Source organism: Chelonia mydas, chromosome 5 (assembly GCF_015237465.2).
Source record: "Chelonia mydas isolate rCheMyd1 chromosome 5, rCheMyd1.pri.v2, whole genome shotgun sequence".
Taxonomy (NCBI): domain Eukaryota; kingdom Metazoa; phylum Chordata; order Testudines; family Cheloniidae; genus Chelonia; species Chelonia mydas.
In genome coordinates, this window is record NC_051245.2 from 94,285,260 (window position 1) to 94,307,283 (window position 22,024).

Here is a 22,024-nt window from a genome sequence, read left to right on the forward strand (position 1 = left end):
GTAGATCATGAATCAGGTTAGTTTATTATCACATGGAGGTGTTTATGAAGATGGAAATCACGGTAGAAAAATAGGAGTGGATTGTTTAATTATAGAATGGTAAAGATTTCCTCTGTTTTAAAGTTTTCGTTCATCATTTGGAATAAAGAAATAAAATAATACAAAGATTTCTGCTTTATTAGTTTAATATGGGTGTGTTTTTCCCTAGAGTGGAGGAGACGTTTTTGCTGCTGAAGGAAGTGCATGAGAAGGTGTTCTACATCAAAGACTTTTTGCTTTCCCTGGACAGCCAGCTAGGACACCTGCAGGACCTCTCTGCCTTGACTGTCGATACCCTAAAAGTCGTTTCTGCTGTAGACACACTGCAGGTAGAAAAGGCCCTGCTGGCTGAGACAAAGCACCGAGCCTGTAGGAAACTGCCACATAGCTGGAATAATGCCATGTATTCAAAGACTTTGAGCAGTTTGGAATGTTTGAATGATAAGAATTACAACTACTACAGCATGACTCCTTCCATTCTAAAGAGCTTGGCAAGAAGACAGTGGCGATCAGCGTGCCATAGCCACATTGTTGAAACTGGGGACTACAAGGAAATGAAGATAGCAAGCATCCAGATAAAGCAAGAAATAGAAAGTGACACGCTCACTTCTGGGGTATCCTCTGAGAGTAAATCAACCCCTGCATACGGACAGTTCCTCTTGGTCTCTACTGGTCATCAGGGAGCTGCTTCCACTGAAGGGGTGCCCTCACACCACCCCAGTGAGGTAACCAGAGATGGTTATGTGAACTGGGGGTTCTCTGAAGGGGATGAAAAAGGAGTTTCATGCAGTGAGAAAAGGCAGAAATCATGCATTCATTCCTCCTGTAACAACGACTGCAACTGCACCCGTAGCACTCCACAGCATGTCCAGATAAAAGCGTCAAAATCCTTCTCTTACAACTCAGACAAATCAGGATACGACAGTGACACCTCAGAGCCTGAGCCCATGTGCCAGCGCAACAGCATCTTCTGGATCAACCCACTCAGGAGAGACTGGACTATCCACAAGAGCAGCAGCTTTCAGTCCCTGAAGGGAAAGAAAGTGGGGAAGACCTGCAAAACCAAAGGTAGAAATCTTATTTTACGATAGCATCTTTCACTGAGGTTTGGGGAACTGCACAGGGGGAATATTATTCATTTTAATATTATTTATTGAGCCTTCACTTTCTAATAAAATCTCCGTTGTATAATCATTTAATTTTGTTTACCTTTACCCTCAGAGCGATCGAAATCTGCTGAGTTGATCCCATCTGTGTGGACAGAAGCAAAACAACAGAATAGAGACAGACAATCCCAGGAGGACAAGAAGAAACAAAAAATGCTTCAGGTGCCGGTAGGTACAGGTGTAAGTGGAATGCCATGTTCTTAATCTGCCTCGGTAGCTCTTTAGTGACAGTATCGTAATAGGGGATAGTAAAGTTAGCATTAATGCCCACTGGGGTTTTAGCCCTGGAAAAGTACTGCAGTCATGATCAAACTGGGAAGTCCCTAAATAATTAATCCCAAATCTATTGTCTTGCTTTGTTTTTGTTTAAATTCTCTTTATTTCAAACATTTAGTGGCTCAATCCTGCACCCATTGAAGTCAATGAGAGGTTACCATGGACTTTAAAGGGTGCAGGATCAGGCCCTAAAGCAGTTTTGTGTGGTAAGGACTCTGCCCTCTCTTCCTGATTAAGGCCAGGGTTTGGGAGGGTGCACTTGAATAACGTCCGGGACAGAAGGAAGGAGCAGCTTCAATCCTCCTTCCCTAAGTCCTAGCTGCTTTTTAAAGGAGTGTGGAGTGCATCAGTATTTTTTACAAAGAGATTCCCAACATCCTTTTGAGCTGGAGAACAGTTATCCCCATTTTAGTGATGAGAAAACTGTGGCAGAGAAAGGTTTAACTCATTTACTTAATAATGGCTTATTGTGCAGCCTTAGCAGAGTTATGAACAGAACCCTGAAGTGCTGATTCCCATCACTAGACAGCATGATAAGCAATTATATTTTAAAGATTGTGTATTAAAAAGTCACAGGACTTTCATTTTAAATATCAGCTGACCAGCTTTGTAACATTTTCTATACGTGTGCAGTGGGTTTTTTTCTGCAACATGTAACAAATACAGAATATATTTTTCTCAATTATTATATTTCATAGTGGTTAGAGCTGGAATCTAGGAGAGAGAAAACCCTAGGTTTCGTCCTCTGTCCTGTCACTTGCCAGCTAATATTGATCAATTTTCTGTGTTTCAGTTCACCAATCTATAGTAAGGGAAGAATAATACAGTGTAACCTGAGTTATCTGAAAGACCCATAGGACACCAAAATCTTCAAGTTCCTTTCTGCTCTTCCACAAAATATTATGTGCTGAATTGCTTTACCATATAAGCACTTCAGCCAGCTTTGCTTCCCTCACAGCCTCTGATCTTCCCTGCACTGCCCTTGTTCAATTGTTTGGCCTTGGGCAAAGCTGGTAAACCACTTCTGTTACTTGAGCATCATTTTTCTGAAGGTCTGAAATCTGAAACAGGGCATAAGGGGCATTCCAGAGGTGTTTGGATAGGGGAGGTTAGGATAGCTAAGGTACACTGCACTTCTCTTTCTCATGGAGGTATTTTGAGACTTATTCATATTGTTTGTAAAGCATTTTGAGACCTTATACAAGTGAAAATAATTATTGCTGGCATTCCTCTTGCAATGATTCTAAGAACCATGCTACAGAGGAGCTGCAGAGCTGTTTGTCTTAAAACATTGAGTAAAATTTTTTCTGTCCCCTGCCAGGTGATTACAGTGGATGGTTGTCCCCAGAGCACTCAAATGAGTTCAGAGCCAGCAGAAAGCTGTTTCTTGGGTGAAGAGAAATACAACAAGAACTGGCTAACTGCATCTAATTTCAATCAGCTAAGTATGTAACACTCTTCAGCTGATGAAGCTCAGAACTCCTGAATAAATAAGTAACAGTTCATGAATCTAAAGTGTCATGAACCAGTACCACCTCAGGAGGCAAATTATAGGGTCAGATTGTGAACAGACGCTGTACACACACATTCCCCCCAAACAGAGGGATGGGCAGACAGAAGCATGGAGTGGGTGGACCCTGGACTTCATCTTCCTCCAGTTTGCTGGCCACCACTGCTGAGCTGTCCAGGAGTTGGGGGAGTAACTTGCTATTTTTGTGGTACAGAAGCAGATTACTACCTCTCAGGAGTAAACAGGGATTAGGGAACTGAACGGTGTCTCTGTGATGCATGATTCCTGGCCTGGGGAATTTCTGGAGTATCACAGCATCTCACTGTACAAGCACAATCTAGCTGCTATTGGTAATTTTTGAAGAGGTTTATGGTCATAGGTATTACTATGATAATGCATACATTGGTAGATTAGTTGGTTTTTGGTAATTTTCATCCATTTGATGTACCAACCTTCCATTTTCCATTTGCAGCATAATGGGTAATTGGCCATAAATTCTTAGAGTACTTAGATGTCATTGCTCAGAATACATTCTTCATGGAGAAGTAAATTTATGTCTCCTGTATTTGAGTGATAAGTTCTAAGTAATGTGTGCAGTGTAGTTGTAGCCATGTTGGTCCCAGGATATTAGAGACAGAAGATGGGTAAGGTAATAACTTTAACTGGACCAACTTCTGTTGAGAGAGACAAGCTTCTGAGTGACACAGAGCTCTTCTTCAGGTCTAGTTCAAGTTCTGAGGAATGACATTTCGGACTCTTGTATAGCAGTGATTCTCTAGCTCTTTCATTATACAGGCCTCATTTTAAGAGTGAGATCCTCCAACAGATCATCTTATCTCCTGACTCTGTCTCTACACAGCTCTTAGATTACATTTTGCAGACCACCAGGAAAAGCACCATGGAGCACTGGTGCTCTACAGATCATAGTATGAGAAGACCCGAGCTACACTGGAACCTGTAGGCTAAGAGAAAGTGGGAACAATCTACTTCACTTTTGTGAAATTCCATTGTTGCTTTTATATTGTTGGCTTCTAGAGTAATACATCATACAGATATTTTATGGGTGTTTATTTTACAGTAATAATGCTTTTCATTTCAGTTTTAGAAATATATTTTCTCTGATTACTTTCTTGGTTAGGTTTGGAAGGTCTCAGTTATATGCACCAGAAAATGAAAAATCAAGAAACTGGTAGGCGCTCTTTGCAAATCTGTGACTCTCTGAGGCAGTCTCAAGAGGTAAGACCTGAGGACATATCATGGGCCAAATCTTCATATAAATTATTGTAGCTTCCATAGAGCTACACTGATTTTCACCAGCTGAGCTTCTGTCTAATGAGACACCTTTTGATGTGTGTGAAATTTCATTTCATGCTGGCAAGCCACATCTTCGGTAGTAAATGAATACTTAACAGATATTAACACTTAGCAACAATTAATAAAGTAGGATATTAAACTAGTGAATCAAGAAATGGGAGTGTGTATGAGGACAATGGTCAGAAAGGTGAGCATTTATTAGTAATTCTCTAGGCCATTAAGCAAATACACAATCTGATGTAGAATGTGTGAGCAGAGGTGATTAGAGAACCAAGGCAACCTTTGGCAAGTTCATCTTCTTAGCTATTAGGTGACCATATTTATTTCATGCAAAGTGAGAGTTAAATATTTGTTCTAGTGCAAAGATGTTTCCTACTGTATTTAGAGTGGTTTTCTTAATCTCTGGCTTTTAAAAAATTATGATTTGTCAGAACTGATTTGCAACCTTATATGACCGACTGGCTAAGCAGCAGTTCTGCAGAAAAGGACCTGGGGATTACAGTGGATGAGAAGCTGGATATGATTCAACAGTGTGCCCTTGTTGCCAAGAAGGCTAATGGCATATTGGGTTGCATTAGTAGGAGCATTGCCAGCAGATTGAGGGAAGTGATTATTCCCCTCTGTTCAGCACTGGTGAGGCTACATCTGGAGTACTGCATCCAGTTTTGGGCTCCCCAATACAGGAAGGATGTTGACAAACTGGAGAGAGTCCAGTGGAAGGCAACAAAAATGATCAGGGGGCTGGGGCACATGATTTATGAGGAGAGACTGAGGGAACTGGGCTTGTTTAGTCTGCAGAAGAGAAGAGTGAGGGGGGATTTGATAGCAGCCTTCAACTACCTGAAGTGGGGTTCCAAAGAGGATGGAGCTCAGCTGTTCTCAGTGGTGGCAGATGACAGAACAAGGAGCAATGATCTCAAGTTGCAGTGGGGGAGGTCTAGGTTGGATACTAGGAAACACTGTTTCACTAGGAGGGTGGTGAAGCACTGGAATGGGTTACTTGGGGAGGTGGTGGAATCTCCATCCTTAGAGGTTTTTAAGGCCTGGCTTGACAAAGCCCTGGCTGGGATGATTTAGTTGGTCTTGGTCCTGCTTTGAGCAGGGGGTTAGACTAGATGACCTCCTGAGGTCTCTTCTAACCCTAATCTTCTATGATATAGGTCCAGATCCTTAGCTTGTGTAAATTAGCATGTCTCCATTGACATTAATGCAGCAATGGGAATTTACATCTGCTGAAGATCTGGCCCATGGTTCAGAAAAGAATGTGGGCAAGAAACTGGCTTGCAGAAATCTCTGTTCTTAAATGCCTGGATGACGGCACAAATTGCATCTTTCAACTCATTGCAGGAGGTAGACCAGGGGTAGGAATGGAAATTAACAAGGAATAAATTGAGAACTGAAGTTGGGAAATTATCCATTCTTCTTCCTTTCTCAAGAGTAATTCATTTTAGGGAAGGGAGCACATTTCCTTGCCTGATTCTTTTTTTTTTAAAAAAAAGTTATTGTTCACTATAAATGCTATTTGTTGTTACTTTTAGCTTTTTTTCCTTAGACCATGAAAGTAGACTAGATGAACTTTTGTTTCTTGTCAGTTTCACTTTTTGACTCTCCTGTAGTTTCAGAGTGTTGTAGTTTGAGTTCCAAACACAACAGAGCAAGTTTAAACAAAAGAATTTTATATTGAAGAAAAGAAATTATAGAAACATTTCTACTGATCCTAGATTCTGTAAAACATTAATTTTGGGGTTTAAGTCAATTTGACAATAAATCTTTAAAATAGGGCACAATATATTTTTAAGAAATGAGTTTTCCCTGGGTTAGTTCTTCTCAGACCGATCTGTAGATCAACATTGGTCCTTATGCCTAACAAGATGAAACATTTTGAGAACAAACCCAATGGATTGTGGGTGGGGAGGTCACCTGTTACCAGAGGAACTTTCATGCAAAAAGTAATCTCCTGAATTAAAACATGGGAGAACATCTGAGAGAGTTAATTTTAAAACTAAATTTAAGGTAATATTTAAAGATTAGTTTTATCTAGTTTGTCTTAAAAGCTTGTCTCTGATCTTTTTATTTGAATCCTGGTGCACTCTTCTTTGGGGAAAGGAATTTGCCTTGGTCAGATTTTTCAGAGGAATATTGAAATATCTGACTAATACAAGAGGATATTCCAAAATCAGGTTGTCCTATAGGAGCATTTTCCCTGATGTAGCTGGAAGGTTTTGCACTATTAAAGGGATTAAGAACCTTCGACTGACAGAAATGAAATATATAAAATCTAAATATCATATTGAAAAACTCCAATGTTCTTAAAAATACACCATGCTTGGTACTTCAAACTGTTAGATGTGAGATGTGTTTCCTTTGTGTCATAGCCTCACAGGACCCATGCTCTCTCAGCTCTGTAAGGTTCCTGGGAAGAACCCCCTTCAGTCTGACAGCCCGCCTCAGGAGTCTCACTCTGGGGCATTAAGCCTTGGGCTCCATCACCTCTAGGAACTGCACCTCTGAGCCTTCAGAATGCCTATGTCTCTCTGTGAGCCCCCTCAGGGAGTCCATTCGCTCTGGAACCCCAGGGCCTCCACACCCCGACAGAGCAATGCAAACCCGCTCTCTAGATTGCAGTTACTCTCAGCCAGTGTAAAAAAGACGGGTTTATTTTGCATCTGAACACAGCACAGAAAGTTCTCAGGGCCTCAAACATAGAAAATTTCAGCATAGTCCATCTGGGCCCGTCCAACGCCCAGGTGGGCTCAGGCTGCTCTTTGTACCAATCCAGAAGCGACCTCTTTCCAGCTAACCACCCTATATCACCTTCCCCAAAAGCCCTTCCTCCGTCTTTTGTCTTCTTTCCTGGGCAACCAGATCACCTGGACCCTCTCTCTTCCGCCCCTTGTTCTCTCACTGGGCAAACCCAGCTGGCTTCCAAGATGGGGTGGGCCTCAGGGTCACCAGTTGCTAAGTTCCACTGTGTCCAAGCCAGGGTCCAGGCGGCTAGGCGAGGTCTCACCTGGTCCTCTGCAACAACAAACACCCTCTCCCACCACCTCATTAAACGTGCAGCACATAGGGAAAACGGAGACATAGTATTCATGCAAACCATTAAAAGCAAATCCCCCAGTTGGTCACACCTTTCTAGTGTAACACTGTAGGACACATCTTATTCATGAAATATTTATATTTCATATATTTCATTTTTCTGCTATAAAGGGAAATTCCCTACTAGTTTTTATGCTGCAAAATATTTCCATGTACATTTAGAGTTTTTTCACGGTGCAGTCTGATATAACTAGATCACTTAAATTATTCTACTATCTACCTAAATGCATGGAGATTCTATAGAAAATTACAACCAGGACAATTTCATGTTCCAAATCAGTGTAGGTTTAATAGAGCTGTGAAACATTTAGGTTTCTGTGGGACCACTCACGGTAGTCAAATTAAGTACATGCATAAGGATTTGCAGGATTGGAAGCTTTATGAGTTGCTCTGATTATATACGTAGGACAGTGATATATAGACTGTACCCATAACATCATTTTTTTTCTTCTCAGGATTTGACTAATAGTATGATTGGGACCACCAGGAAGAATAATCTGAGCAGGAATTCCTTGTATGTATTCCTAACTATTTTAAGATACTTGCTGCATACCTACAAAAGCAGACTCTATTGTAACCCAGTTCTGTAGATACTGCAGATTTCCATTTTAGTTCTATAACACATTTAGCATGAGGAATCTGTGCATATGTAAAATAGACTTTTTTTCAATAAAATAGAGCTTTTTTGTTTAATTATAAAAGGTTATTAATTCCAATATAACTTCTAATTTTAGAAGGAACATAGATACTTTTATCTTTTTGTATCCCAGTATTATCTAATTTTCTCATTCAGTCACCACAGGATCTTAACTACTTATTCTAATCTACTAGAGTGTGAAAGGCAACATTTGCTTTTGCTGCATACATTGTATATTTCTTTTTAAAATAGCAAAAATCCTGAAAGGCTGTCATTCTCTGATTAAAATCCTTTGTATCAACTCTGCATTGGCAATAAGTCTGTCTGCATTTGCAAAATATTTGACTTGCTTTCTATAAAGAGATTTTGGTGGTGGTTAATCTCTGATCAAAGTGAAATAAAATCAGACTGGCTTGAAAAGTGTCTTCAGTTTTCTTGTTGATTTCTTCAAACCTCTTGGATGTTTTTTCAGCTTGCTTGATAATTATCTTAATATTTGGAATGCTTTCATGTGTGCTTCTCTTTCTCCCGCTCTCTCTGCCTCTGCCTCTCAAGTTCATCACTGCAGTATACATCACCACTACTTACTAACATCCCTGATAAAATAAATAAAAGGCACAAAGCAATTGCCACGTTCCATGATTTCAACATGGGACAGGGAAAAAATACTGTTCTTTTTAACAGTCCATTGTGGCATACTTGCAGGCAGTAGCCAACCTGCATACATGCTAAACTGAGAACTAAACTCACAGGGCCTAATTCTGCTGTCACTTACACTGGTCTGACTTCAGTAGAATTAGTCTTGATTGACACCCGTGTGAGAGGAGAATCATGCCCATAATCTTTTGTCTTTTTACCCCCTCCCTCAAGCAAAAAGCTTCCATCAACTTGAGGCAACAGAGACTGTTAAATATCAGAAGCAGTAGGGTTTACAGTATAGCCTCCCTATAGATCAGCTAACAAAGTGCAAAAATTGAGCAAGTCTGATTTCATCCTGTAGAGGGCAGTGAGACACATACCAGCCAGTACATCAAAACATAGGTTAAAATTAAAAAGCAAACAAACAATACACCCACCCACCACTCATATCTGATTGAAGTGCTCTTTAAACAATATTGTTATTATCTAAACAAGACAGTGACCCAGAATTGTAAGCACAAATCAGAGAGGGGAAAATGCAGAGAAATACTGCTGTTCCTTAGTAACAAGTGATCAGCTGTATGTCAAAGCAAAAAACAACTTTATGCTAGTGGTTCTTGTGTTTTATGAAGTGAGTTTAAATCTTTGTGAGTTTGAATTCACATAGTTCAAATCCTTTCATGTCATTCTTGTTTAATCACAGAAAAGTTTGAAGCATAATTTCCTATTGTTGATTCTAAAACAGGTTCAGAAGTTCAAGCAGCATTGACAGTAAGTTTTTGATTGATTATTACTTGTCTTTAATTCTTATTTGTAAATCCGACTTTCACAATTCTGAAATACATGACCAGTGATTCCATTGTAAGCATGGAGGGTAAACAGGAAGAGGGTTAATAATAATTAATACCCAACAGAAAGAACAGTATCTTTAGAGTTTACTACAAATAATGTGATAATATGTTTTCCTCATGCTAAAGGAAATTTCCATCTATTTTGCTCAGCCCAGCAATATAAAATATCACACACTTTTCAGCAGGAATTAACTATGCTGTGCTTAAAAAGAGACAGATGAATTCTATCCTTTGGATTGCAAGAGAGTTCCATTGGGTTAAATAGGAAGCTTGACATATATCTGAGGGTTAAGTCTAGCATAACATTTCTGATTACAATGAGTGTTTCTAAGCACAGTCATGGTTGCAGCCATCTCTCTGGTAAGTGGTATTGGGTTCAGTTTTGCAATTCCTCTGCATGTTGAACTCTCATTGAAGGATCTGGTCCATTGTGGGATTGTCAGTGCAGGAGTTCAATGTCAAAGATGGTAAATACGTTTTCAGACTTCTTTGATATTCACTCAAGAATCAGAAGGATGACTTTGTCCAACAAATGTAGAACATTTGTATGTAGCCTTTTTTAGTCAAGTTTATGCTCACAATGGGTAGTACAATGGGTATTTGGGCTGCAGATGCTACAGTCACATATTAAAGAGACACCATCGAGTTGAATTTTGTTGCAACTGGTCACATTTTTTAAAAATGCAAGTTTCTCGAAGAGCAAACTGGCTTTTAATTCCTTAAAAAGGTTTTGAACATATTTTATGTCCTCCTATCATTACAAGAGAATTTTGGGTGGAGTCAATAATTTTGGGTGGAATCAATGGCCTGGCCTATCCATTTTTCGCCATGGGCCCTGCTCCTGCCCCTCTTTTCCCCTCTAAGGCCCTTCCACCAGCCAGGCTGGCAACTGGAGCCCATTTGGGAAGCCCAGGCACCTGTGGGCCACCATGGACCCTCCACCTGACCAGGGTGGGGGGTCCGAGAGCAGCCCCCGGCCGGTGTCCTCGCCTAGCAGGACCCCCGCCCAGGGCAGACGGAGGGTCCGCGGCCCCTCACTGCTTCCCTGGTGTCTCTTACCATGGCCAGGCTGCAGCAGCGGCTCCGAGGCCCCGCCCGCCAGCTAAAGCTGGGTTGGGGTAAGAGCCACCCAGGCAGCTGTACGGAGCATGGACCCTCCACGTGCCCTGGGCAGTGGGCCGGGGACTGCACTGACAGATTCCATACCAGAGACTCCAGCAAGTTTTCCTCCAGCCCTGCTCAAGGCTGACAGTCTACACATATCCTGGACAACCATACAGCTCATGGTTCCTGGATGCCACAAGAGTCCATGTGCCACATCAACCACCTCCAGCTATGAGCAGTACACAGAGCATGTCAGCAATTCCTGTCTTTCATCCGATTCACTCATACAAGTCAGGTCAAACAATATGACCATGGTTTACTATATAAAGAGGGGGAGCCAGGTGCACACCATGCTGCAGGGAGGCGGCACAGATATGGAATTGGTACTTCCACAGTCATCTCACCCTCTTGGTAGCGCACCTACCACGGATAATGAACTCCCTAACAGACAGCCTCATCAGGCATTTTCATGAGAGCCATGAATGGAAATGGCACTCATCCATGGAACAACAGATTTGTCTTCAGTCTCCATCTTTGTCTCGATCTTGGGACCTCTTTGCCAACCCAGGCAAACAAGAATTTACTGTTCTCCTAAAGCACAGGGATGCAGCTCCAGAGGGCATGCCTTCCTAATACAGTGGTCAGATCCACTGATGTATGCCTTTTGACCCATCTCCCTCCTACCATGCATCCTCAGAAAAATCAAGGTGACAGTAATCTTAATAGCTCTTGGTGGCTGAAGCAGTGTTGAGTTATGATGGCTCTCCAGGTGACCTCCCATCCATGCATTCACTTACAGAGTCACCAAATCTACTGTCACAGAATGGGGGCAGAACCAATCATCCCAACCCAGCACTTCTCCATCTATCCTAACCCCGCACCTCTCCATCTGACAGCTTGGCTTTTGGATGGGCAATGGGGTTAGAGAGATCCTGCTTGAAGAAGGTCTGAGCCATCTTCCTCAATAGCAGGAAGCCCACCACGAAGATGTGTTACATAGCCAAATGGAAGCTCTTTTCCCTTTGGTGCCATGAACATCAATTGTTCCCAGAAGAGGTTAGAATTCCCCTTATCCTGGACTATCTTCTCTCCTTAAAATCTTTGGGCCTCTCACTGAGTTCATGGTGAGTACGTCTCGCAGCCTTTAATGCTTTCCATCCCCCAGTGGAAAAAACTGTTCAATTTTTACCCACCCTACAACAATAAATTTAAAAAAAAATGCATTTATGGGAACATTTCCACTGGTGTCAAGGTCAGTGCTGGCTAGGAGTTTGAACCTGGTTCTCTCTACCTAAAGGAATTCATTGTTTGAACCTTGGCCTCCTGCTTCCCATTACATTTATCAATGAAGGTAGCCCTCCTCATGGTTATCACACCAATCAGAAAGACAGGCAAACTTGGGGCCCTTATTGCAGATCCACCTTATATCATCTTTCCCAAAGTATCCCTGATCCTGGGCACATAGAGAGCATGTGCACCCACAGTGAATACAAAAAACTCCAGTTACTATAAGGTCAGTAAACTTCCTTTACTGGAACAAAAGTAAACTGGAACAAAATAAATTAAAACAGATAATGGAAACATTTCTATTAGTCTTAAATAATATAACAGCTTGTTTTATAAAACATAGATTTGGGACCAAATTTGACTTGACAGAGTCTCTTTAAATTAATTTTGCCAATAAATTACTTTTTTATATTTTTACAGCATTTTAGATGTCATAGGTTACTGGACCTGTATTATTATAACTTCAATGTAATAGTACAGTTAATGGAATGCATAATGACTAGGTATAGAGTTGCAAAAATCATGCCTTTGGGATTCTGTGAAGCATGATGGACAGGAAAGTGCTTTTAACATCCCAGAGGTGTAACTGGTTTAGAGAAATGACATGTCCTTGAGGTTAATATTGCTAGTCTCCCTTCATTTCCTTATATAAATAAGTCGGATGGCTATATTAAATTGATAACTGAAAACTGCCAACATATACCATACATTACAACATACTTAATGTCAATTAGTGATTCCTCTCTTTAGAATGCTGAGCCAGTAATTCTGATTAATCTGTTTCATGACAAACTTGAAGGGAATAAATTCAAAATCATGCATTTATCTCTGCTACCATAATTAACATAATGATCCTTTTAAAATAATTTCAGAAATCTCAGTCTCCTTGAAAACACCTCAGGACCTGCACCATCATTATTCAGGTAAGCAGGAGGTACTTGAATGACAGCTGAGCAACTGTACCAGATTTTAAGCTGTGGAAATTCTGGTAATATTTTTTTATTCTTATGCATGCCTCAGTTTCCCTCTGTGCTTTGTACTAATATGAATTGAATATAGATGAAAGGGACAAGGTGTTGGACTCATGTAGCTATCTCATTGGAAATCAGAGTCACTAACAAACTGAATAGAGCCTATGCATTGAATGGAGGATCCAGAAGAGACAATGGGTATCCTAGTGTCTGAGATATTCACACTTAGGGTATGTCTACACTGCAATATAAGCCCAGAGTTCGCACTCAGGCTCAAGCCTAACTCTCCTTCCATGTATCTACACATAAATCTTGCTAACCCAGGGATTGGACCCAGAGTCCCAGAACCCCATGTGAGTGGAGGATCCAAGCCTGTATCAAGCTGGGACCCAAGATTCAAGCCCTATTGCTTTGCAGTGTAGATGTAGCCCGACAGGACTCATGCTCTTGGCATCCACTAAAAGCATTCCACAATCCCACAGTTGGACTTTTTTTGTTCTCTGGACAGTCAGGTTTGGTGGACAGTCAAGTTTTGCCACACTACACCATGAACAAAGGGCTAGAGCGGCCACATTTTGGGAGGGTGCTTGGAAGCCTAGGATATGGGTGGCAGGACTCAAGTTGGTATAATGCAGTGTAGATGCTGGAACCTCAGGTTGGGACCCAGGGTTCAGCAATTCCTAACCTGAGGTTACAAATGTGTGTAGACACTAACGTCCTAGGTTAACAAATCCAGAGTCTGCTAACTCAAGTTCTACTAACTCTGGGTTTACATTGCAGTGGAGACAAACCCTTAAGCAGTAGTAGCCAAGAGCAGAGCAAAGGCCCTGGAGAACACAGGGGAAAGGAGTCAAGTAGCTGTGTTAAGAGAGGAGCTCATAGGGAATGGCTAGTCAGCAATTAGATACCTGTGGCTGGCCGATGCCAGCCGACTTGGGCTCGGGCTGCAGGGTTGTTTCATTGCTGTGTAACTTCATTCTGGGTTCACGCTGGAGCCCGAGCTCTGGGACCCTCCCACCTCTCAAGTTCCTAGAGCTTGGGCACCAGCCTGATCCCAGAAGTCTACACAGCAAAGAGGAAGCCCTGCAGCCCAAGCCCTGAGAGCCTGAGTCAGCTGGCACAGGCCAGCCGTGGGTGTCTAGTTGCTGTGCAGACATATGCCTAGAGAGACCGGATTCTCACCTGGGTTGAAGACAAAGCAACAGAGACAGAGAAAGGAAGCAGAAATGGTTCCTACAGCAGCATGGCTCAAGGGTTCACTGGATTTAGACTGTTTAGACTATGTCTTAACCTTTTCTTTCCAATTGACCTAAGGCAGAGGTGGGCAAACTATGGCCCGCGGGCCACATCCAGCCCCCAGGACCATCCTGCCCGGCCCCTGAGCTCTTGGCCGGGGAGGCTAGCCCCCGGCCCCTCCCCCTCTGTCCCCGCTTCCTCGCAGCCACGCCACTGCGCGGGCAGCGGGGCTGCGAGCTCCTGCCGCTCTGAGTGGCAATGTAAGGGGGTGGCCGCGGCGGCGTGCACGCGCGGTGGTGGCAGGGTTGGGTAGAGGCTTCCGGGGGGCAGTCGGGGACAGGGAGCACGGGGGGTTGGATAGGGGCTGGGATCCCAGGGGGGCGGTTTGGGGTGGGGGGTCCTGGGAGGGGGCAGTCGGGGACAAGGAGCAGGGGGGATTGGATAGGTCGGGGGCTCTGAGGGGGGCGGGAAGTGGGAGGGGGCGGATAGGGGGTGGGGGCCAGGCTGTTTTGGGGGCACAGCCTTCCCTACCCGGCCCTCCACACTGTTTCGCACCCCGATGTGGTCCTCGGGCCAAAAAGTTTGCCTACCCCGACCTAAGGGCTTTCAGAGTCTATATGTCAGGTGACTAATAAATTGTTACCTTGCTTTGCTGTGACACCAGGCAGCCTTTTCAAATACTTACTCAGCATATTGTGTCCTGAATGGGTAAAGAACACGTCTCCCACAGTTGGCTGGACTCGCTGCAGGGAGCCACAGAGAGAGAGACAAGAATTGCTAGCATGCAAAGGCCCAGTTTTGGAGTCATGGAAGCCAAGGGCCTGCCCCTATGGAACTGTGTGGCTCCTTGGGGGTCTGGCACACCAGACCCTGTGAATCTGTAACACAAGCACATTAATTCTTTTCCTGTCATCTTCTGCAGCTCCCACTTTGTAGAGTCGCACGAGGGCCCACCCCAGTGAAAGCTGTATATTAATTTCATACCTAACACGGTATTGAGGCCATTTCAGGTGTTGGTTGGCAAATGATCATAAAGAAAAAACTAGACCTTGGCAGTAAAAAACTTAGTTTTACAACTGATGAAAACTTCAGGAACTGAGCTGTAATGCCCAGAAAAGACAGGGGCACTGGTTAGTTCATAGCTATCGGCTCCCATCTGGATGAAGGACAGTATTCCCTGCAATTTCCCTCTTTCTTCTGGCTTGCTGGAGTGGATTTCTTCAGTTAATTTGTACTGTACTCCTTAATCTGTGTTTATATACTTATGAACTCACTGGAAGTCTGGCAGGGAATAAATCATTTGGACACTGATTGCCCACTGTGCTGTTCAATTCCTAAATTGAAAATGCGCAGAGATTGCTTCAAAGCTACAGGTTTCTGTGCTTTTGGGTGAGGAGACTTGTCCAGAACCTACCAGCAGATGTCCCTGTCTACCACACTACCTTAGACCTTTTCATGAGAAACCTTGGATAAAACATAAGCAAGTATACAGGTATCTGAAGTTCAGAGATTGTGCCATAGTTACAATGAATAGTATCCATTTTTTTTCATTCCATGGACAGGCACAACTCCACTGACTTTGATAATATTATGCCAGCAACATATTTGACTCAGCATATATCTGGGCATGTTATTTAATTAGGTGATATTTTTCAACGCAATCTAGAATCTGACCAAAATAAGATGTTTTTGGAGGCTTCTGGGTTAATTTTTTTCATCTGTAATGCAAGGATGGACTTGTGTCTGCGGCAGTAGATGGGACTCAGCGAAACTGGGTTCAGTTCTGGATTTTACCACAGACTTCCTGTGTGACTTTGTGCAAATCACTTAATCTCTCTGTGCCTCAGTTCACACCTCTGGAAACTCTGGCTAACAGTACTTCTCTGCTTCTTAGATACTGTGAGGCTAAATCCATAATCACTTAATTGATGCTCAGGTGTTATAGTGCTAGAGGCTATATACATAGCTAGAGGGAAGGCTGGTCACAACAAAATGTACTTGTTTTTGTAATATTACAATAAAACACTGTCAAATATTTCTGAAAATCAGCCAAGCCAATGCTAGCTCAGCATAGCGGAACTGTCGATTTTGTTTGCAGCTGTTGAAAGGAACAACTTAATGAGGCTTGCTCAGACTATACCATTTACGCCGGTCCAGTTCTTTGGTGAGTGCCAGTTTCTCTATTCCGTTTTGAATGTATTATAATCACAGCATGGATTATTTTTTAAAGAACACAGTTAAGAAACCTCATAGGTTGGATTAATTTAGGTAGATATAACTTACATTTATTTTCTGAAAGGAACAACTTCTGTAACCCCCACTCTGGGCCAAAGGGCATGACTCTATAGCCTGGTGGTTAAGGCATCCACTTGGGAGACCCAGGGTCCAGTTCCCCTAGTCCAATGACTCCTTAATTATTTATCCACAACTTCAACATGAGAGACTGAGGGAGCCCCACACATCAGAATATCCCATAGCTCAGTGGCTAAAGTACTCTCCTGAAACTGGGGAGACCCCTGTTCATATCTTTCCTCCCCATGAGGCAGAGGGAGAAATTAAACCTGGGTTTCCCAAGTGAGTGCTCCAACCACTGGGATAGATAGATAAATACCTCCCTGCAGCCCGTACTTATGTGCCAAACACCCTGAGAGGAGAAGATCTTAGGATGCACCCCTATTGTTGGCATCTCCCATTTGTTATCTTAGTGGCTCCCCACCTAGCATGCTGGCTTTTGTGGATTTCATTCATTCATTCACTGTCTCTCCCCATTCATTATGTAGGGAGCCCAGGTGCCTAGCTCAGGCTTTGTGGTTCGCAGTGTTGTTCCAGTGATTTTTCTAGGTGCCTAAAGTTAGGCATTGCAATGCTGAGTGTTGCAAAGCCTAAGTTCCTTTGTGGATCCAGGTCCTTCTTCCAGGCCAATTCGTGAGACCAGTCTCCGAGGATGAGCCAAGACTGAAATCTAATGTGTCAGCTCATGTCTCTCCTTCAAGTCTCCCCTTTCCTCTTGGCTTCTCTTCACCCTGCTTCTCCCTCACCCATGATTTGTGTGGCTTTTTTTGTATGGTTTTTAAATCCACCCTCCGCTTGCGGAGTTCCTTTGTGTGGAGAGATTGCCAAACAATAAAACTGATAGATACAGAATTTGAAGGATTTTTATTCTTTTATCCATTTTATTAGCAGTTCCTGTTTTATTAAGGAAATAATGCAGTATTCTACAGTAATCGCCCTCCAAACACTGCCACATCTTGATGATAAAACTTAGGACCTGATTCTTCACTCTCTTAAATTGGTTCAACTTTAGCAGAGCTGATATAAGATCTGTGTAATGGAGCGGAGAATCAGACCCCTCATGTCTGGGACCATTACTGCAGAATATGTCCATTGGATGTTGTATAAAAAGAACTTAAGACATAGAAATGGTACTTGTAAATGTGTAATTATTCTATCAATAATTCTGGTCAGTATTCTATTCAATTGAACATTTGTACACAGTGGGCCTGATTTTCAGCCTGGCTCATACCTGGCCTCCTTTGTGGCACCTGTAATTATTTGTGTCTCCAGGCAATGTTAAAGATATTAAGTACCTGAAGGTGTTCACAGATCAGATGCTTGTATGTCCATATTACATCAACTGCCTCTGCAAATAATCTCCGTCACAAAAAGGGAGGGCAGGCTTTAAAAGTCTGGCCTGTTATATTAGCTTATGGAAGATAATAATGAATAGTTTTCCCCCTATCAAGGGTAGAATACCGTTATAACTACATAGTGAGACAGAGTGTAAGATTGAGCTGAATCTCACCAAATGCCTTCTGCATGCAAAATGATGCTGTTGAGTGGAATAGAATTTCTGAAATTTTGTGCAATAGAGATGACACGGGAATTTCTAGGCACAAGGTCAAATTCTTAATCTAAAATAGTAAACTTAAATCTCCAGGCTTATTTGTCTTAATTTCTTCTAGTTACCCTTAGTTTATATTAAAACAGAACCCTAAATAGAATAGGAAAGCTGATGTTTTTTCTAGATTCAGAGGACTCGTTCCCAGCTGTGTGGGTTAGTTTGGGCCAGACTCTGCTTCTCTTGCTCATGTTGATTAGTGCCTGATTTCTCAAATAACCCAGCTGAAATCAATGGGACTGTCACGGAGCAAAGTGCTACTCAGTGTGAGTAAGGGTGGTAAAATCTAGCCATTGGCTTTTACAATTGTCATGAGGCTAAAGGTGTTACTTCTTACAAGCAAGCAAGATCAAAAGGGAAAAGCGGTATGAGTAGTATCGATGTTAATTGTTTTCTGTAAGATAAAAAAAATCTTGCTAAATATTCTTCTTTTATGCAAATACAGACTAAGAGGGAGAGAGAAAGTCTCAGCATATTTTTATTTAATTTCAGCTTAACCAATTATAGATAAGAGACTGGTGTTTAAAAGAAAAGATTTAGACCCAATCATCCATAAAATCCAGTAAGTCTGCTGACACTGAGAAAAGCCACTGAAAAGAAGAAAATGACCACAGTTGTATTTGATAAGATCCACTGGTTTAAGTCAACTCAGTTTGCTTGTATTGAAGCATGTCTGAAGGCTGGAATTCATCCCTATGAAGAAGGCCAGTACAAAGAGACAATGTAATTTAAGGGGTACGTAGGTCTTGTGCTGGCCCTCTGAACAGGGTTGAACATCACCTTTAGTGAACAATAGAAGACTTTGGATGATATTTCAGGAATACAGTTTCTCTTCTAGCATAGTGGAAACCCATATTGGTAAGTACTGTAAAGTGAGAAAGTTATATGCTATTTTAGGGGAAGAAATGTAAGTTTCAAATGGTGTTGCTATGATTTGTGATATTTATAAATAAAACTTCTTTTGACCTCAGCTGGAGAGGAGGTGACAATCTATAGGCTAGAAGAGAGTTCGCCTTTGAACCTAGATAAAAGCATGTCATCCTGGTCACAGCGTGGGATGGCTGCAATGATCCAGGTCTTGTCCCAGGAGGAGATGGATGGAGGTCTCCGGAGAGCCATGAAGGTCATTTGTACCTGGTCTGAGAATGATGTATTGAAGTTGGGACAAGCCTTCATTGTGAAGTCATTTCTTCCTGAGGTGGTTCAGACATGGCAGACGATCTTTCAGGAGGGTACAGTGCTACATCTGTGCCTGCGGGTAAGTATAAACCTGCAGGAAAACTGTCCAGTCCAGTGTGGCAGGCATGAAATGGTTTGGTACATGTAAACACTTCCAGCCTGGAGTGACCTGCTGTTTAATTATTGTTACTACCCTATTGGAGAGAGGGGCATGGAAAAATCCATCTCCTATTTATGATTAGTAAGGAACACTCCCTTTCTTTATATATTCTGGTCTTTCTTAATAGGCTTATTTAAAAGTAATACCTATACATATGTTTTTGTTTAGGAAATACAACAACAAAGGGCTGCTCAGAAGCTGATACATACCTTCAACCAACTGAAGCCACATAGCATTCCATATACCCCAAGGTAGGGAAACTGCCTTTCAAGAGTGAGGTGGAAAAGACTAAATACAACCTTCTGCAATATTTGGGTGCTGGGGGCAGGAGTTTTTCAGTGAGACCTCTCAAGTAGGGAACTTATTCCCCTTCTCTGTGGTCTGACAAAGCTCAGCTTTGTTGACTGTCTTTCAAGGCCTATTTTTTTTCTGTGTAGTTTTTATGGAGGGGGTAGGTTGATAACATCTGACTGGGTGGGTGAGGGAATTTTGGGGAAATATAAAGGATTTGGTGGAGTGCATTAACTGGGGCAGAGTGGGAAAGCTTTTTTAATAGATGTCAATTGAAAAGAAATTGTGTCCATGCTTTTAATATTTGTAAAGTGTATAAAGCTTATGCCTGGCATTAATTAAACTGAAATAAATAAATAAAATAAATGTACGTGAATTAGAGACATTGCAGATTTTTTTCTAAGTGTATCTGTTGCTTGTTGGTGTTGAAGAAGTTTGTGAAAGAAGGGCCTTAAACAAAGTCCATTGAAAAATAATTGGAAAGACTCTCATTGACTTCAGTGGCATTTGGAAAAGGCCCTTACTGAGCAAAAAGGAAAGCCAAGTGTTCGTGAGAGACTCCAGTTCTGCTGAGCATGCTGCTCTGAGATGTAGCTGCTTTAGTGTGGGGGGAAAAAATCCTTTCAGGTATGTGAGGTAGTTTCCAGTGGCCTGAAAAGAGAGTGCATGTAAAGAATTGCTTATATTTTTTACATCCCGATAGATCCTTATTCATATGGTAAAGCTGATCAATATTTGCTACTGAGTCCTTTCAGTAAAGTTTTACTGTTTCTTTTACGAGGAAGTTTACAGAGTATGACAGGAAACATAAGGCCTTCTGCTCATCAAAGTTTTGTCAAAGTGAAAATGGCTTTCCACTTCAGAAAAGCAAAACCTCATGTTTAGGAGGGATGAGCAGGTCCGGTTTGGAAAGTATGAGGGCCAAGACATTTGAAGGCCCATAATTAGGGCACATATTTTGTTATGTGCACCAATACTTTTCCTTCTGTTTTGGTCACAGCCCTGTTTTTTCTATACCATTTCTAGAAATGCCACTGTTAAAACCTGTGCTTCTGTGGGAATGATGACCTCATGTGTGTTACAATCTAGGATTATATGTAGGGCTTGATCTAGAGCCCATTGAAGTCAGTGGGAGTCTTTCTATTTACTTCAGTGGGCATGGATATGATCTCTTTGTATTATATCATTAGTACATCAGGGGTGAATATGCAGCATCAGATGTGGAAACCATGAGCTTTTGATCCTGTCCCCAAAACATTCCCATTACCCAGTACCCAGAAATACTCTTGGGAGAAAACAAGTATATTTCTGATCTCTCATTCAGTAGCAGCCACACTTCTACACAAGCCAGTTCCATCTCACTGTATGCTGTTTTTTGTTACCTTTATGAGCAATTTTTTCCCCTTAGGAATAGCAATATAGAACTGTGGTTCAGTACTTGGGATCGGGAAGGAATTTCCCCCCAGATCAAATTGGCAGAGATCCTGGAGGGTTTTTTGCCTTCCTCTGCAGAGTGGGACATGGGTCACTTGCTCATCTGAACTATGGTAAATGGTGGATTTTCTGTAACTTGACGTATTTAAGTGTAGAGTTGAGGACATCAGTAACTCAGCCAGAGGTTATGGCTGACTATAGAAGTGGGTGGGTGAGGGTCAGTGTCCTGTGATATGCAGGAGGTCAGACTAGATCAGTGGCTCTTAACCTTTCCACACTACTGTACCCCTTTCAGGAGTCTGATTTGTCTTGCGTAGCCCCAGTTTCACCTCACTTAAAAACTACTTGCTTACAAAATCAAACATAAAAATACAAAGGTGTCTCAGCACACTATTACTGAAAAACTGCTTACTTTCTCATTTTTACCATATAATTATAAAATAAATCAATTGGAATATAAATATTATACTTACATTTCAGTATATAGAGCAGTAGAAACAAGTCATTATATGAAATTTTAGTTTGTACTGACTTTGTGAGTGCTTTTTATGTACCCTGTTGTAAAACTAGGCAAATATCTAGATAAGTTGATGTATCCCCTGGAAGACTTGTGCATACCCCCAGGGATACGTTTACACCAGGTTCAGAACCACTGGACTAGAGGTTCACGATGGTCCCTTCTGGCCTTAAAGTCTATGAATATTCTCCCTGTTCACCCCATTACTTAGATACTGTGGCATCTATGAGCATTACTGGTCACTGGATATCTTTAGACTGGCTTATTTTGAAGAAAGTTTTTGAGTTTGAGAGGAACCCTGTGACTTTGAGAGACCCTCAAAAAGACAAACAATGCCCCCCCAACCTGCAAAAACAAAACAAAAAACTGCATGCATAATTTTACTCCTTTCTTTCTGCAGAAGAAAGGAAGATTTG

The 22,024-nt window shown here is 41.9% G+C and overlaps 1 protein-coding gene across 2 annotated transcripts in view; it reads left to right on the forward strand.

Annotated features, from left to right (window-relative positions):
• TRPM6 (transient receptor potential cation channel subfamily M member 6) overlaps positions 1 to 22,024 on the forward strand; it is a 115,844-nt gene that overhangs the window by 79,607 nt on the left and 14,213 nt on the right. The window contains exons 23-32 of one of the 2 annotated variants that reach the window (XM_043547502.1): positions 209 to 1,107; positions 1,261 to 1,373; positions 2,803 to 2,926; positions 4,130 to 4,227; positions 7,860 to 7,918; positions 9,426 to 9,451; positions 12,795 to 12,845; positions 16,228 to 16,293; positions 18,999 to 19,285; positions 19,535 to 19,617. In XM_043547502.1, the coding sequence (XP_043403437.1) occupies positions 209 to 1,107; positions 1,261 to 1,373; positions 2,803 to 2,926; positions 4,130 to 4,227; positions 7,860 to 7,918; positions 9,426 to 9,451; positions 12,795 to 12,845; positions 16,228 to 16,293; positions 18,999 to 19,285; positions 19,535 to 19,617 (1,806 nt within the window). Of the gene's footprint in view, positions 1 to 208; positions 1,108 to 1,260; positions 1,374 to 2,802; positions 2,927 to 4,129; positions 4,228 to 7,859; positions 8,465 to 9,425; positions 9,452 to 12,794; positions 12,846 to 16,227; positions 16,294 to 18,998; positions 19,286 to 19,534; positions 19,618 to 22,024 lie in introns of those variants that run through there. The other variant, XM_043547501.1, reaches the window with a different exon arrangement.